The 18,691-nt window shown below is 35.0% G+C and overlaps 1 protein-coding gene across 8 annotated transcripts in view; it reads left to right on the top strand.

The window, feature by feature from the left end:
- Positions 1 to 18,247, top strand: part of LOC6046579 (protein scalloped) — a 286,181-nt gene extending 267,934 nt beyond the window's left edge. For all 8 annotated transcript variants that reach the window (XM_038249047.1, XM_038249046.1, XM_038249053.1 and 5 more), the window contains one exon: positions 17,442 to 18,247. In XM_038249047.1, coding sequence (XP_038104975.1) covers positions 17,442 to 17,555 — 114 coding nt within the window. In that variant the 3' untranslated portion in view covers positions 17,556 to 18,247. The remainder of the gene's footprint in view (positions 1 to 17,441) is intronic.
- Positions 18,248 to 18,691: the final 444 nt, after the last annotated feature.

The following is an 18,691-nucleotide window of genomic DNA, read 5'->3' as shown; positions in this document are numbered from 1 at the left end:
CTTCAAAGTTTCAATGCTTAAACTCTGAAACGTTACTGATCATGGTTTTAAATTGTACTTACATGTAGCAAAATGATATAAAACGATTTACGGAACTGACTTAGCCGGATTAAGCCGTAGTTAAGTGACTTAAGTACATTATTTACAAGTTTATATCTAAATATTTTTAAATCTCCTACATTAGGCAATTTTAAGTCTAGGAAGACTAGATTGCATAAAAATAATTCAAATGGGGTGACTTTGAGCCAAGGGGTGACAATGTACAAAAGATTGTTTTGATAAGCATTAAGTTTATGTCAATATTTGTTTGTAGACTGCTTAATTTGGTCTATTTATGTTCCCTAAACCCAAAAATAATTTGATGATATTGCTTCGCAGATCGCAAATTAATATGTTTGAATAGGCCTATTGATTTTAAATCACCTATAAGTGACAGATTTAAAATGCTGCGCACATGTTCCAGTTCTGAATCGATTCGTTCTGAATATAAATAAAAGAAAAACAATTATGTGACGTGTCAAGTTTGTAATCAAAAATCACATTGTTTTGTTTTAAAACGTTTAGAAATTTGAATGAAATGCAGTGAGTATTTCAGCTGTAATTTAGCTCAAACATTTTTGTTGCCCTGTATAATGATTATAATTAGCAAAAGTTTAATGGCACAACTTCCCACAGGATTAATATCTCAAACTAATTATGATTTTGCAAAATTGCAGGTAATCATCACAAAAACTGTATTTTATAATTGATTAATGTATTGTTGATACAGTTTGATCATCAATGAAATTCATCAAAACTTATTATTGATCAGCAAGTACTTTTACTGATAATATATTTAGTTAAAACAAAACCTAATCCTGTCTCATGTGAAAACACAACCACTCATCCACTATTTTAACAATCCTGACATATCTTAAGAAAATGTGAAAATAGTATAGTCTGATATGTATAGGTTATTGAACTTATAAATATTTACATATGAAGGACGATTTAAGTTTTCAATGTAGTTTGTGTCTTAAAACTCTTGTCAGGCTAGGTTTTATTTAACTTTTTATGGAATTTTTCAAAATTGTGGGAGAGGACAACAATATTTGCAACGAGTAATCCTTATAATTCAAGCTTATCGAGCTTGTTGTTAAGCTATTTAGTTATTAAACAAACGAAAAATTTGGTACAATGTCACCCCTTGGCTCAAAGTCACCCCATTTTAATTATTTTTATGCAATCTAGTCTTCCTAGACTTAAAATTGCCTAATGTAGGAGATTTAAAAAATATTTAGATATAAACTTGTAAATAATGTACTTAAGTCACTTAACTACGGCTTAATCCGGCTAAGTCAGTTCCGTAAATCGTTTTATATCATTTTGCTACATGTAAGTACAATTTAAAACCATGATCAGTAACGTTTCAGAGTTTAAGCATTGAAACTTTGAAGTTTTCCTATGCATTTTACATGTGATTTCCCCTTTTTTTTTTTTTTTTGAATTAAATATACTTTATTGAATCTTTCTTATAATAATTACATTTGGTTTACATAATAAGTGGTCAGCTGTGGCTCTTCAGCTTTAGTTTGCTTTTCGTGATTTAAACACTGTTCATTTTCATAACTTTAAAAGTATATGATTTATCATTTTTGTAACACTAGGTACAATGAAGAAAAAAAAATTAAGAAAACATAACCTAACCTAAAACTAACTTAATCTTACCATAAACTAAACCAATCCTTGAATCAAGGGGTATTCAGATATAGCACATTTTTCCCTGAATTTCAAACATTTTTCTTGAATCTTCTGATCCAACATTTTTACTTCTGCTAATTCATGAACCTCACTTGATCTTGTCCAGCCAGGAACATTCAAAACCATTTTGAGTACCTTGTTTTGGACACGCTGGAGCTTCAATTTATGAGTTCTAGCGCAACACTCCCAAACAGGTACTGCATACTCAATAACGGGGTAAATTATTTGTTTGTAAACTGCTAGCTTATTTTTCAAAGATAGCTTTGATTTTCTGTTAATTAAAGGATACAAACACCTGATGAGAATGCTGCACTTGTTCAATATTTTATCTACATGCTGCCGAAACAATAGTTTCGAGTCAAGTATGAGACCTAAATAGACAACTTCCTTTGACCAGGGTATTGAAACATCATTCATTTTAATCAAAACATCATCCTTTGGGACAAATCGGGCCGATTTGGAAAGTGGAAAAATGATGGTTTGAGTTTTGGCTGCATTTATGCGAATTTTCCAGTCGCCAAAGTATTCGGAAAGAACGTCAAGACCCTTCTGAAGACGGCCAACTAAATATCTGGTTATTTTACCCTTATAAATAACGGCAGTGTCATCAGCAAAAAGTGACAACACACCATTACCAGGAAGAGTAGGCAAATCAGATGTAAAAATATTGTACAGAAGTGGGCCAAGAATACTTCCTTGGGGAACCCCAGCATCAATGTTGAATAATCCAGAAGCAATCCCATTCAGAAAACCCTGAACGATCTCTCCGAAAGATAGTGCTGGATAATTTTGATAAGATACATTGGAAAACCGTATAAATACAGTTTATGTATCAAACCATCATGCCAAACATTGTCAAAAGCCTTCTCAACATCCAACAAAGCCATAGCAGTTGATTTAGACTCAAGCTTGTTCTGCTTGATGATTTTAGTTACTCTCGTAAGCTGATGAGCAGTATTATGTCCCTTTCGGAAGCCAAACTGCTCATTCAAAATTATATTATTATCGTTGGTAAAATCCAAAAGCCTTGAATAGATGACCTTCTCAAAGAGTTTGGACAGACTACTCAAAAGACTAATGGGACGATAACTTGTTGGCGATGTTGGATCTTTTGAGGCTTCAAAATTGGTATGACTTTGCCCAGCTTCCAATTGGTGGGGAAGTAACCAAGTTGCAAACATTTATTGAAAATATTGGCTAGATGTTGAAAGAACTGATCACTCTGTTTTTTCAACACTAGATTAAAATGTTATCAAAGCCAGGAGCTTTCATATTTTTCATTTGTTTAACTGCAACTTTGACTTCCTCACCAGAAACATGGGAATCTGCAGGAAATTCAAAGGTAGAGTCATTGATTGTTGAAATACTATTGGCAACTGATGTTTCTTTACGGCTGGTCATGGAAGCGCCAAGATTATGTGAACTAACAAAATGAAGCCCAAGTGCATTTGCCTTTTCCTCGGATGTAATCAAAGGAGAATCCTCAACAATAAGAGGAGGAATAGGCTTTGGTTTGTTTTTAAGAACTTTTGAAAGTTTCCAAAATGGTTTTGAATAATTCCCAAGCTGGCTTACATGTTTTGAAAATTCTTGATTTCTGATATTGTCAAGTCGGTCTTGTATGATTTTGTTCAAATTGTTAACTGAAATCTTTTGTCATAGTCCCCAGTCCGTTGATATTGTCTCCTATAAACATTCCTAAGTCTAATCAAGTGTTTAGTATCTACGTCAATATCAGTTACCTTAAAATTAACAGGAACCTCCCGAACGTTGGCAGCCTCTGCTTGGTTGATAGCCTGCTGGATCACCTCCAGCGAACGATCAATATCAGCAGAAGTTTCCGGGTGTTGATCATAGTCGATGTTGCTGTCGACCACTTGCTGAAACTGCTGCCAGTCAACGTTGTGGTAATCTTTCCGGGTTGGTTGCCGCTGCGGAGTAACGGAAGCTCCAACCTCCACAACCACCGGATAGTGATCAGAACTCAACTCTTCAAACACCTCAGGATGAGCCACGTTCTCAGCCATATTGGTAATGAAGAAGTCGATGATTGAGTGATTCCCAGACCGAGCCACCCTCGTTGGACGATCCGGACTCACAACGTTGTAGTATCCGTTTTGCAGATCGTTGTGCAGAATCACTCCGTTCCGATTCCTCCTGCTGTTGCCCCAAACTTCATGCTTCGCGTTGAGGTCACCAGCGATGATGTACTTTGCGCTCCGCCGTGTCAGCTTCTGGATATCGCTCTTCAGTTTTGCTGCTGAACCATCTCTGGCATTCACCTGACGTGGGCAGTATGCAGCAATGAAGAGTACTGGGCCAACCGAAGTGGGAATTTCCACCCCAACGGCCTCGATGATGTCCAGCTTAAAGTGTGGCAGCCGGCGTGGCTTGAGATCACGATGAACAGCGACAAGCACACCTCCTCCTCCAGAGGTGGTCCTATCGAGCTGCGTCGCGATCTTGTAGTTTTGCAGATAAACTTTTTCACCGGGCTTCAGATGAGTTTCCGTGATGGCAGCTACGTCGATCTCCTTCTCGCGAAGAAAATCCACCAGCTCTAAGTTCTTCCTCCTAATGGAGCAAGCGTTCCAATTCAGCAGCTTGAGGGACCTACGATCCATACTGGATGACGAACGAGGTCAGCACTTCAATCTGCTGGGTCTTGGTTTTGCATCCACGCAGTGCAGCGGACATCTGTTTGAAAATATTGAGGAGTTCGGTTGAGGTGTAAAGATCATTACCATTTTCCTCAACTGCTGGTTCTTGGGTTGGTCTTGGCTCCTGGCTGAAGCCCGGTGGTGGCGGTCTCGGCTCCTGGCTGGAACCCGGCCGTGGATGATTCATCTCAGCTCTCTTCCTGGGATCCAACGGCAACGGTGCCAAGTTCGGGACCTGGCGTCGCGGTTGAAGAGGTGGAAAATTTTGCTCCACCAGGGCTGGAGGAGTTCTACGACGCTGAGGCTGATTCTTCGTCGATGCTTGCTGCCGAATTTTCACGAACTCAGCTCTCTTGGGGCACTTTCGGTCGGTTGACGAGTGCTCACCGTTGCAGTTGAGGCACTTCACCAGCGAATCTTGGATGCACTGGGATGTGATGTGCGCATCGGTACCACATTTGGCGCAACGACGCTTCAGGTGGCAGTTCTTACCTCCGTGCCCGAAGCCCAGGCAGTTGAAGCATTGTGTGACGTCACGATGCACTGGTCGGTATCGCTCCCACGACACGATAATGTTGAAAACCGCTCGGATTGCCTTCAGCTCAGGAAGCGTCGTCGATCCCTTAGCCAAATGCAGCAGGTAGAGCTGGTCACGGTACTTGATGTCTTTGTTGCGTCGGCTCATTTTGTGCACGGCCAACACATCCAGTTTCAAAACTTTTAGCTCGGCAGCTAATTCCTCCACTGGCATGTCGTACAGACCTCTGACGACGATTTTGTACGGCTTATCCATGACGACATCATGGGTAAAGTACTCCGCCTCGTTTTCGGTCAAGTAATCCTTGACCAGTTGATAGTGCTGCCTGGATTGCACCAGCACCTTAAATCCGTCCTGACACAGACGAATGTTGCCTTGGACTTTCCCAGACTTGATGAGTTCAACCAGCCCCGCACGAAAGTCGATCGTTGCTGCTGATTGCCTCACATAAAAAGGAGGCAGTTTCTCCTTTCGCTGTTTCACTTCATTCTCCTTTGCTTCCGCTACCTGGTCCTCGTCAGGCAGTCCAGCGAACTTGTTGTTCTTCAAAAGCTGCTCCTCGTGCGATGAAGAGTTCTCCTCCTCCTCATCCATCGGTACAGTACCGTCGCTCTTTTTCGTCTTTTTGCTGTTCGATGTCACTTCCAAAAGCACCTTCCTTTTGGAAATTCCCGGTTTTTGGCCATCAGTTGAGGCCTCAACCTTCCTTTTTGGAAATTCCCACTTTTTTGCCTGCTTGAGCCGCAGGTAGGGCAATATTGCCGGCGTTTTGCGCCGGGACGCGACGAGTCATGTTGATTCAGACAACCTTCACCAACGAATGCTCGGATAACAATGTGTGATTTCCCCTTAATTTCAACTAAAAATACTAAAACTGACCGTATTCGAAATTTCTGCCGGCAAATATTTTGAAACTTGGCCCAGAGGTGCAGAATGGTCCCAGAAACCATGTCCAATCATTGGTTTGGGTGGAAATTTTTTCTTCATAATAACGGTCTGTGGGGGACCCGTGCCCTTATTATGCTTTATTTGTATGTTGAAACAATCAAGATTGCTCTTGGTTATTTAAAATCATACAAAATATTGTAATTGGCCAAAGTGAGTTTGTAATCAAAAAGTAAGTCCTGCTAACGACACTTGAGCTGCTCGATTTGTTCTAGAGGTCGTATCTAGGTGCTCCAATTTGGGTGAAACTTTCAGCGTTTATTTGTCTATAATGAGATGAACTCAAATATGGGGTAAAACGGGCATTGAAGTTTAAAGTCCAAGTTTGACAGCTTTCGTGCTTCGATGGGTACTTTTTGAGATGGCTGTTATCTAATACACTCAACCACCGGTGGTGTGACCCTGTTAGTTTGACAACAATTGGTGTCAAGCCATCGGGGTTTCAGTTTAACTCCAGGTTCTCTACTGTCATCCATGTAACTCTACACGCAGGTGTAAACTCACTCAGTTTTCGTTAAAACCGAACCAACTCAGAAATAAATAAATAAGGCTTCTGTCAGACTTGAGTGAATTTCTCCCAAAATTCAACGAAAATTGAATGAAAATCACTCAGAGTGAAATTCACCCAAATCGGACAGAAGCCTTATTTACTTAATTCTGAGTAAGGTTCGGTGTTGACGAAAACGGATTGATTCAGAACAGGGGGAGCGACATCTATATCTCACTACAGGCAGCTCGTCCGTAGCCAACACAAGCTGTCAACTTCGGCACCAGAACCAGGGATGCCAGATGAAATTTTGAGTTATCTGCAAATTTGTTTTTCAAATATCTGCAAAAATCTGCAAATTTAAATACACGTAAAACTAGGTTTATGGTCGTATCCTACAATTCTGTTTAACTAAATTATGATGTTTAACTTAAACAAAGTTTAATGTATGTTTTATGTCCTTAAATCTGTGTGGAAACAAATTATTTAGCTACAATTATTTGCAATAAATTCAATTAATTTGAAAAAAAAATCATAATAAAATGTAGATTCCCTTTTCGATAAAACGACAGGCACTATACAAACAATATTTTTAAAATTAAAACATTTTTATCAAGATATCTTTTGTATTTTATTTCTCAATGTGTTTTTCTATTTCAAGGTTAGGCTAATATAAAAATATTTTTCAGGGGTTTTTTTCCAATGTGTTTCCAAAACAAAAATTTTACAAAAAATTTACTGCCATTTAAAATAATTATAAATAAACAATAAGGGCACGGTTCTTACTTTTGAATAACTTAACAAAAAGTTAAAATAAAATTAGCGATAGTCTTATTTCGTGCAGTATTGTATCTAAGGAAATTATTTTTTTGAATCTCTAAAGTCCATGTAGCATATTTTCAGATAAGTCCAATTTTTTAATAGCTATTTTAATGGCTTATTCTTCTTGCACCACTTTACATGAAATGTTTACTATTTGTATGGTCATGTCAGTTATTAACATAAACTTCAAAATTATTTTATTTATTATAAATGGAAAGGAGTTTTTGTTGCATCTCGCTGTTAAAATACATATGCGATAATTTTCTAAATTGATACGAAAATTATTATTTATTTCAAATATTTATAAGTCTCTGAATTATAATTCATTCATTTAAAAATTTATTGTTCGCTATCACGATAAAAAAGAAAATAAATGGGAATGGAAATGCTAACTAAAACAATTCAATCGATTTTTTTTTTGTTATTTATAAAGATCCAGTTCAAAAATATCACAAAACTAAAAAAATGTTTATAATTTTCAAACTAATTTCAATAACTAAGTTAAATCCCTCTTGCTCATGGTTACTTCAGTGCACCAAAATTTTGAACTCAAATATACTGACTCAACTTTTCATGGTGCTTCAGGTTGCAGTTGTTCATGTAGTATGTATGCTAACATCTCTCCAAATTTAATCAAATTTGGTTTAGCACAGGCAAAGTTACAGTGCGAAATGTAAACAAAAATGGGCCAATTTCAGGGGGAATAAATAATACCTGTTTCCGAAAGCCCGTAAAAATGACTAAACGCAACATTTTATGAAACACAAAATTTTTTGCTATCATTTGAACCTTGGACAAGAACCCATGTGAATAACATTGTGAGTTTGGACCGATTTTGAGTGTTTTTCAACATTTTCCGTTAGGTGCACCAGAGCACCACCTGGGCATATAAGCAACTAATTATTTAGGAGCACTTTTTCAAAATTACAAAAAAAAAAAACATTTCAATCAAAACAAAAGTTTCTAAATGTTATGACTTTTCAAAAACAAGACAAAACATTGTTAATAGACCGATGGTTTTATAATCTTCCTTAATTTTGATAAAAATAGGTGTTGGGTCTCGTGGCACAGGGGTAGCGGCTTCGGCTGCCGATCCCGATGATGCTATGAGACGCGGGTTCGATTCCCGCCTTATCCACTGAGCTTCTATCGGATGGTGAAGTAAAACGTCGGTCCCGGTTTCTCCTGTCTCGTCAGAGGCGCTGGAGCAGAAATCCCACGTTAGAGGAAGGCCATGCCCCGGGGGGCGTAGTGCCAATAGTTTCGTTTTTTTTAGGTGTTTGTGAGTTTTGAATGAGCCAATCAAAGAAGTCTGAAGTGCAGAGATTTTAGAATTTGTATTTCATACTTCAGAAATATGGTCTTACAGAAAAGAATTAGAAGTTTAAAAATTTTTTCGATGCATATTCAATCAACTGAACCAATAGATTTGAAGAAAATCAGTTTTTGTGATTTAGAAAAAAGTTGCTCATCTTCCTGGTGGTGCTCTGGGTGCACCAATTCGATGTTTATAAGTTAAAGTAAAGTATTTCCTGCATTATTGTACCAAAATTTTACCAATTACTTTGTTTTACGATAAGCAAACAGCTCTGGGCGTTAAAGGGTTAACGAAATAAATCAATGCTTTACATTTTTAATTTTCTTGTAAAGCCATTGCAAATATTTTTCAAAGTTTATGTCGCCCCCCTTCAAAATTTGTCAAAAAAAATCATGGAACAAAAAAAATAGTTTTAAAAAACTTCAAAATTTCAATGAAAATAGAAATTAAATCGACTGAAAACAATCTAAAATGCATTTTTCTGCATTGATGATCATATTTAGCATGTTAAGACTGGATTAAAAATATTTTAAATTTATATGAAATTCTAATGCTCAGCACCGCAAAAAACTTTTTTTTTTGCGAAAAATGAAATTTTTGTCAATACTTAGATATTTTCGAAACAAATGATTACAAAACAACTGGACAGGTGTATAATGCATTTTAAAACACTTTTTTATTCAAATGTTTAAACCATGGCTCGTAAATACAATTTTTAATCTTTTTTTTTATTTTTTTTTTTTTTGCTCCCCCCTCGACTTTGGTCAGAGTCGAGAGACGTAAACTTCAAAAAATATTTGCAACGGCCTAATTAAAAAATAATACAATGAAACAGTTAACAAAAAGATAAAATTGTCGATGGTAAAATATTTCAACAGTTCATCACTAACAATTTTTTTTTTAATAATTTTGTGATCAGAAAAATCACCAGGCTAGCTCAAATCTGGCCCTGGAGAATCCAGAATATCTCCGGCCAGGAAACCGGAATCTAGGTTTTGAGGCATCGTGTTCGGTGTTAAATTACTGAGCGAACGAACCCAAAAGAACTATAATTAGTTTAGTTTTAGCCAAGATATGGAAATTATTGAATATTAAAAACCCAAGTGATATTTAAATGGTTAACAAATCTGTAATGTAAACATTTAAAACTGTAAAATACGGTCCACACCAAAATCTCCTAAGCCTTCGCAATTTGCTTATTATGGAAAATCAAATCATGTTAAAAATAATTTAAGCCGTTGAGCTCATTTATGCCCCAAAATCATCCGAAGTGATCCGGGAAAATGTAACGTGTGGAATAGGGTGGTCCAAATCCGGACTTTTTTGGGGCTACCCCCTGAAATCAAAGATTGACCCATCACTAGGCTGAATTCCAAATTTGAGCTCATTCTGACCACGGGAACCCCTCCCTCCAATCGCTTAAAGTTTGTATGGGAAAAATTGTCAAAATGTATGGAAAAAAGCAACTGTTTTACTTTTTTACCTGTGGAAGGCGCCAAAGTTATCCGATTCTTACCATTTCTCAAATGTAGAACCTTCATTAAATTTAGAACAACTTTCCCGAAGACACCATATTTTTAGGATTTTTCTCGCGAAGTTATTAGCGCCCAAAACTGACCCTTTTGCGCGGCCAGCTGTAAGGGCTACCTAACAACGATGTTTATTTCAATTCGTACACGCACGTGCTCTCTCTCAGGTTCAAACTCTCTCACGAGCTTGCTCGCCTGCCTGCCTGCTTGTTTACCTACAAGCGCGTGCTCTGTTTCTCGGCTTGGACTTTTGTCGTCGTCGTCGTTTTCGTTTGCTATCCGCTGCGCTGCGTTTCTGGCATGTTTATTATGATTTTCAACTAAAATAGCAGGATTGTTTTGAGATATATTTAGCATATAAATTCTTAAATTATGACAAAAAAAAAACTGCGCTGAAAAAAATAGTTTAAAGAAAAGACAGCTTAGGCTCGATCAAAAAATTACAGCAAATGTCATGAGAACAGGGTTTGTTTGTTTTTTCAAGCATTACACGCAGTTTTTCGTATATTCTAAAGAAACATGATAATTAGAGGGTGACGAGCGGGAATTCCCGGGAAATCGACCATTTTTGGATCTCTCGATTCCCGGGAAATTCGGTCGAGACTCCGGGAATTTTTAACTTATAAATATTGAAGCAAACATAGATAAACTAATAAGAAAAACATTTTGAAAAAAATGTTTTGAACATTTAATGTTCAATGTTCGATGTACGATGTTCAATTTCGAAAAAACCAATGCTTCTCTAATCTTCTTATCCAGAAAGTTTAAACTTTAACTTGTCAAAAATTCCAAACGCTAGAATTGAGAAAAATTTGGACCTCAAAATTTACCTTTAAAAATATTTACCAGTTACACCCCAGACATGAAATCAAATGTTTTATTTTCAAATATTTTTTTTTTAATTATTTCTAAGAGGGAAAAGATTTTTCAAGTTAAGTTTATTTCCATAATCTTCTCTTGAGCATAGCAATCCTCATAATCTAGTTTTTTGTGAACATATGAATTTTCCTGATAACTCTAATATTTCTTCAATTAAACTTTAAAGTTGACCTCAAAAATAACAAAAAAAAGTTGAATTTGTTGTTTTCAGTCGATGTTTATCATATTGCAAAATTCCCGATACTGGAAAATTATATATTAGTTATATTAGTTATTTTTTTTTACAAAAATCTAATAACAACTTTGTGCAACTTTTGAAAAATGACTCAGTGCGAATTAAGATTCGTAAACATTTTAAACTATAATTTTGAGTCTTAAAAAGCTCAGGAAACGATTTTGTATTTCAGAAAAAAATCAAAAAGTTTCATATAGTTCCTTAAAATTATGAGGCTGCTTAAATTACCGTCTCATAGAATTAGTATGAATCAATTGTAACTGAATTTATTAAAAAAACAAAAACAAATTTATTACTTTTCATTTTATTAAATTTTAGCACTATTGGCATAGTAAAAACTCCCGGGTCAGGAATTCCCGAAATGGCCAAATTCAACTCTCGATTCCCGGGAAATTGAAAATCTCGAGAATCGTCACCCTCTAATGATAATGATTCAATTATTAAAAAAACTTCAGGTAATATAAATGTTGTTCCTTTAGGTAGTTTTCTTTAACAAAAATATACTTAGTACAAATCAAAGCAATTTTACAATTATTGCTGCAAATTTTCATTCATACTCTCTAAAATTATTTTTTTATTCTTTATTAAAATTTCTTTCTGTGTTCCTAGACCACCTGCAACAAATTTTGCAACTGTTTATCATTTTTTGTCAGTTTACCTGTAAATTTAACGATTCAGAAAACATCTCTTTCTGCACAATCGTAAACTACCTTCAGATCTTGCAGTTGCGGCCTTCCTTTCCTTTCAGTTTAAAAAAATCTAAAAGATTCCTTCATTTTTATCTAAAAAACTGCATGGTATTTCTTGTAACAAGAGCAGATAAATTAAAATCCAAAACGATGACGATTCATGGATGAACTTGGGATGAACTAATTCATCAAATTTGTATTCTCCCTCACACGCTCTTATAATATGATATCTTTTGTTGATCACATATTACATTAAATTTTATATCTCAAAACAAACCTGGTATTTTAGTTCAACATTATAATAAACATGTCAAGAACGCAGCGCAGCGGATAGCAAACGAAAACGACGACGACGACAAAAGTCCAAGCCGAGAAACAGAGCACGCGCTTGTAGGTAAACAAGCAGGCAGGCAGGCGAGCAAGCTCATGAGAGAGTTTGAACCTGAGAGAGCGTGCGTGTACGAATTGGAAATAAACATCGTTGTTAGGTAGCCTTACAGCTGGCCGCGCAAAAGGGTCAGTTTTGGGCGCTAATAACTTCGCGAGAAAAATCCTAAAAATATGGTGTCTTCGGAAAGTTGTTCTAAATTTAATGAAGGTTCTACATTTGAGAAATGGTAAGAATCGGATAACTTTGGCGCCTTCCACAGGTAAAAAAGTAAAACAGTTGCTTTTCTCCATACATTTTGACGATTTTTCCCATACAAACTTTAAGCGATTGGAGGGAGGGGTTCCCGTGGTCAGAATGAGCTCAAATTTGGAATTTAGCCTAGTGATGGGTCAATCTTTGATTTCAGGGGGTAGCCCCAAAAAAGTCCGGATTTGGACCACCCTAGTGTGGAAGAATGTTTATAAATAAGTAACCTTTAGGTATTTCAAACATTATGTTCAGAAACATAAAAAAACTTTAAACCTAACTCTACATTTTGTAAAGTAACTCATGCTGAAAATTGTGGAACAATAAGTTGTAAAAAGATGAATTCTTAAAAATCTTAAAAAAGATGATAAAATGATTTTTTGAAAATATTGTGTTTGTTTATTTGTTTATCACAAGTTAATCTGTAGAACTTCATAAAAGTAAAACTTGGATCAGTTGAGTTTCGGCTGTATGGGTTATCATAAATAAAAGGATTTTTTTGTTAACACTTTAATGTCGTTTTCTCCTCGATAAACTCGATAAACAAAAAAAATGCTGTCGTTTTGATAAAAACAGTGATGAATCCATACTCTAATCTTCTTGCTAAATCGATTAATCTTTGTTTGATATTTTCGCTCAATCTTTCCCTAAACGGTCCCATAAATTTAAATGCATGGAGAGACGATTGTTGCATATTAAAATAAATAAAAATATGTTAGATATTAAACTTCATATAAATATTGCCACTGTGTTTTTTTTATTTAAAAATTTCATGTTTTTATTTTTTTGTATATTTTAATCAAAACTGAATTGAAAAGCACTTAAATTGCAATTAATGTTTAAATTTTATGTATGCCTCTAGCCTATAGTCCTATAGATCCATTTTTTTTGTGAGTTTAATTCATCCTTCAATACCTACAATTTATTTTCTATGTATTTTTTTCCAGCATATTCCTTATTTTTTTTTTTTTGTTTTGTTAACAGTTGAACTTTATTACAAGAAATTCCTCCAGATTTGATATTTTTGTGTACCATTAATAGACCATTAATTAAAAAGATTTGATGGTGAAATGGTATTGAAATATGTATAAAATGAAGATTTTATGTTATGTATAAAGTGAATTATTTTACTTCTATAGTGATTCTGCTATTTCATGTTAAATATTAAAAAAATCAAAACTAATGTCATGTACCCTTTCAGACAACTAGAAACGCATTGATTTTTTTCTGTTTTAAGTTTATCTTCATTGGATTCTTCTGTGAGCAAAAAAAATTTTTTTTGAAGGTTATTTTGTCTTTCGAAGGTTATTTTGTAACTTTTTCCTTCCCTGCTTTGTTCTCCCGTGTACCAATAAACTCTAAAACCGTTTGAATTAGTCAGCTGTTGAAAGGTACCCCATATCTCAGCTTAGGATAATTACTAGGCTTAGTGATTTTCACGCTCGAAAATTGCAAATGTCACGGGGACCTGAATTTTAGAATACCAAATTTCACGCAAATTTCGCGGAACGTTAATTTTTTTAAATATCTCTGAAAGTTTTATGTTAAAATCACAGGAACTACTTTTATGCATCATTAGTTATTAATCTTCAAAAAAATCATTACTACATTTGAACGTGACACGAAAAATCTCTTAATTTTCAAAAAGTTTCCACCGGGTTTGTCCGGGATGGTCTCTATTATATTTCGAAAAAAATGCAGGGCATGCGTATTCTCATTTATTGAACTTTTTTTAAATATCCAACAAATAATTTTGAAATTTTAATCAGCAAAACCAGTATAATTTGTAAACAAAATATTTAAAGAAAAATATTTTTTAAGTTTTCCTTTTAAATAAAATATCTATAAAATAAATTATAATAGCGAATGAAAATATAACTAACTTTATTTGGTTTTTAAAAACTGAAAATCTGAACAGTTTATAAAATTTCACGAATTTCACGCCATCCACGAAATCGTTTATAAAAACCACTAACCCTATATAAGTAAAAAAGGGTATTCACTCGCTTAATTCTACAGTATTTAATAAGGCTATTTTTATTTCTATTTGAGTTTGACAAATTATTTTTAAAAAATCATTACATTTCCAAACAAACATAAAATTTCACGGGATTTCGCGGAAAAGCTAAATTTCACGGATTTCACGCTGTCCGTAAAATCGTGAAATATCACTAACCCTAATAATTACTGCACTGATGTTTTTGCCAAAACAATCCAATAAATGAAATGAAATGAAATGAAAAAATTCTTTTAAAATATCTATTGCATTAAAAACTAATTCTAATTATTTTTGAATCATTTTTTGCTGCAAATTTTAAAGAAAAATTGTAAGAGTCGTTCAGAAATTTAGAATTATAATTATTTTAATGAATCCAATTAAATAAAAAAATAGGTGGAAAGAAGTATTCAACAAACGTTTTTGTTAAATTTACAAAAAATATTTGAAATATTGAAAACAAGGCAAACAATATGTGTTAAAATAATTTTATTTTAATCACTTAAAAAACAAAACTTAGCATTCTTTATATGTGAATGCCTTAAGTCATCTATACATCAGTCAAAATCATACAAGATTTTTTTCTTTTACATCTAGAGATTTTCTTTAAAAAGGTCCTACAAGCTATTGTCTTTCATATGTTTATAGGACCTTTTCGAAAAAAAAATCTAGATATGTATTGTAATACAAACAGTAATGAAGAAAGTGCTACAAATTCATTAGTAAAAGTTACATTTTTATCTGTGTATACATAATCGCTATAGTTTAGCCTGTCTGACTTTTTCGCATTTAAAGATTTAGTTAAAATTTGAGTTTTTTTTTAAGAAAAAAAAAACTGGTTAAGTGTTTTAGTCAACATTTTTAGCGACTTAAATAAAAACTAATGAAAATCATATTTGAATCATTGAATCTTAATTAAAATTAAATGTCTTATTTAGGAATTTCAATTGAAATTTATTCTTTTATCTTATAATAACAATATACCAGGAGAACAACTCCTACGGAATAACTTAACGGCCTAACAACAACTAAGACCAAGACCAACGTTTTATTACTGAGAACCACATTGAAAATCTTATGCAACTTCGCACTTCCATATATTTCTTTGTTTTTAAAAATAAACAGAGGAAGACTTAATACTTAATTAATACTGAATTATTTCAAAACATGAAGAAATTAATATGAAAAATGCCAGAACTCAAATAAAATTTATTTATGTTTCCTAGGGTAATTCAAATTTGAGCTTCTTCGGAACTACCCCATGAAATCAAAGATTGACACATGGATATATTCCAAATTTGAGCTCATTCTGACCACGGGTACCTAAAAATATGATGTCTTGAGGGAAGTAAAATTAATGAAAGTTCTACATCTGAGAAATGGTTAGAATCGGATAACTATTGCGCCCTCCACGGGTAAAAAAGTGAAACAGTTGCCATTTTCTATACATTTTGACGATTTCTCCCATACAAACTTCATACGATTAGATGGAGGGGTTCCGGTGGTCAGAATGAGCTCATATTTGGAATTAGGGACAGCGTTTTTTTAACAATAGCCAAAATCTTGGTAAACAAGCAACTTCAACCTTTTGAACACCTATTTGTTTTTTGCGACAATTTTAAGTGATTAAAAAGAATAGTTGGTAAAATACTTACATATTTGACAGTAATAAAACTTGATGTAGGTCTAAGAAAATTATTTCTGAATTTGTAAAATGCTATGTACAGTTGGGTTACTCATCTTATTCAAAGAAACTGTCACAGAAGGATTAAAGTTTTTTTTTTTGCAAACCTCACCGGTAAAATATCTGCAAAAATCTGCAACAAAAAAGTTTCGGAAATCTTCAAATTTGCAGAGAAATCTGCAAATCTGACATCCCTGACCAGAACAAAAGGGAAATGTCAACTTCGGCTCCAGTACAAAAGAACAGCTGTTCGTTACGGAACCAAAACAAAGTACAAAAACTACAGGCATAAAATGGAAATAAAGTAATTATTGTTTTATGTGAAATTCTACCGCAATGTACGTTTAAAAGTTAGTGTATCTTTGTGAGGTGATTTTTATCAATTTATTTGCAAAATAAACTACTAAAGTTGGGATTATTAAGTACACATCGGGCCAATGACCTCATGTAAAGTTGTACTTTTATCACATGAAACGTTTAACTTAACTACTGTGTAATTTGACTTTTACTACAGTAATTCTTATAATAAAAATTTAATTATTAAAAAAAAAATTTTTGTTTTCACTGTGGATTTACGCGCGTTATCAATCTCAATCACAAAAGATGGCGGTCTTTACAACCTGATTTAGAACAAGCAAAAACAACCTGATTTCTAATCTCCGGTTTCGTTAAAACCGATCCTAACCAAAATGAGTAAATGGAACATCTGTCGGATTTCAGAGAATTTAATCTAGATCTGGTTGAATTTACTCAATTTTCATCGATTTCAAATGAAATTTATCTAAATCTGACAGATGCTCCTTTTACTCATTTTTGAGTAGGATCGGTTTTGAACAGAACTACTTAGGGAGCATTCTTTTATTACGTAACGCGAAAAATCGGACTTTTAGACCCCCTCCCCCCCTCGTAACAAAATTTCCTTACAAATTTTAAAAATTTTGTATGGAGCGTAACACGGCCATTTTTAAATTTTTCTAGATGTCTCGAGGCTGTTTTTCAAAAGATCCTAAACGCTAGCCGTTTTTCGATACTTTCGGATACTAAAAAAAATACTTTCTATCCTTTTTCCAAGTTGGGATGTCAAAATCAGTACATTTTCGATACCCTTTAAAGGGTGATGACATTGTGTGTAGGTTGAATTTTAATCGAGTCTGGTTGATTTTGCTTAAATTTACCCAAACATGAACGAAATTTACGCAAAATTTAGTGAAAAATTCTTGATCACAGCAAATGTTGCCCATTTCCTACCGCACCACCTCATCCTCTCAACTCTTCTCCGCAGGTCATCTCCAACAAGGAAACGGACGAAACGTTGCTGTGCGTGGCGTTCGTGTTCGAGGTGTCGACGTCGGAGCACGGCGCCCAGCACCACATCTACCGCCTGGTGAAGGAATAGCATGAGATCAATAGCGGCGCTAGCCATGCGACCACGACCACCAGCACCGCCACCGCAGTCGCCGCCGCCCATCAGCACCAGCTTCACCAGCAACAGGCAGCAGCAGTTGACAGCAGCGGTAGCAGTCTAATGTTAAGTAATCATAGCTACAATAACGGTAACGATAGTAACAATAACAATAACGCTAGCAGTAATCTTAACGATAATCGAGGAGCAATAGTCGGTAGCGCAGTTTCGGCTGCGGCGGTGGGCGCCGTCGAGGGCAGTGCAGCTGCTTTATCGACCGAGGATACGACGGCGCTCGGGCTGGATCAGCAGCACCAGCTGTCGCAAATTGTGGCCGCAGTTGCGGACGCCACCTCGCCCGTCGACTCGTACAACAGCTTGATGGCGGCGGCCGTCGCTGCCGCTGCAGCCGTACGCAAGTCGGTAAAGCAGGAGTTTCTCGCCGGTGGCGGTGGCGATCGACCGAACGACGCCGCGCCATCTGGCGCTGGGAATTGAAAGCTAGGTGGGATTTGTACACAGAAAACACAAACACACACACATTTCTAAACGTCTCTAATCGTGTAAGCTATAAACTATTTCTGAATAGTGTTTTTAAACAAAACTTCGTTTTCCGTTTTCCTTTCGAGGTTATCTCTTTTAATTTTATAGTTTAGAGCAAAAACTAAAACAAAAACAGAGAAAAATCGTGAAACTAAATTTTAAGAAATAAAAAAACAGTGCCTATATTACGAGAAAAAAAAAAACAAGTCGAGAAATGAAGTAAACTGTGTAAAAGCATCTTTTTTAAAAGCACTCAAACTTTGCGAACTTTTGACAGCTTCGGAGAGTGTGGATTTCAGTCTGTTTTTGATTACTTTCTCCCTGAGCTCGCAAACAGGGACTCACTTAAAAAAATGTAAACACTACAATCAGCAATGATCTCAGTAGGCAAGGACGCCCTGCTTTGTCTTAAAATGAAATTTGAAAATCAAAATAACTTCAAACATTTTTATTTGTGCAATTTATACCTAGTTTCGAATATTTGTTTCAGCAATAAAACAATATTTTGTCCATTTTTGCAAATATTCCAATCCGTTTAAAATTTAACATTAAAGGCCTTTTTTCGAAGCTTAACCAATGTTTTCTTC

Source organism: Culex quinquefasciatus, chromosome 1, assembly GCF_015732765.1.
Source record: "Culex quinquefasciatus strain JHB chromosome 1, VPISU_Cqui_1.0_pri_paternal, whole genome shotgun sequence".
Lineage (NCBI taxonomy): Eukaryota > Metazoa > Arthropoda > Insecta > Diptera > Culicidae > Culex > Culex quinquefasciatus.
Note: the sequence above shows the minus strand (reverse complement) of the source record. Positions and strands in the feature narration are given on the sequence as shown.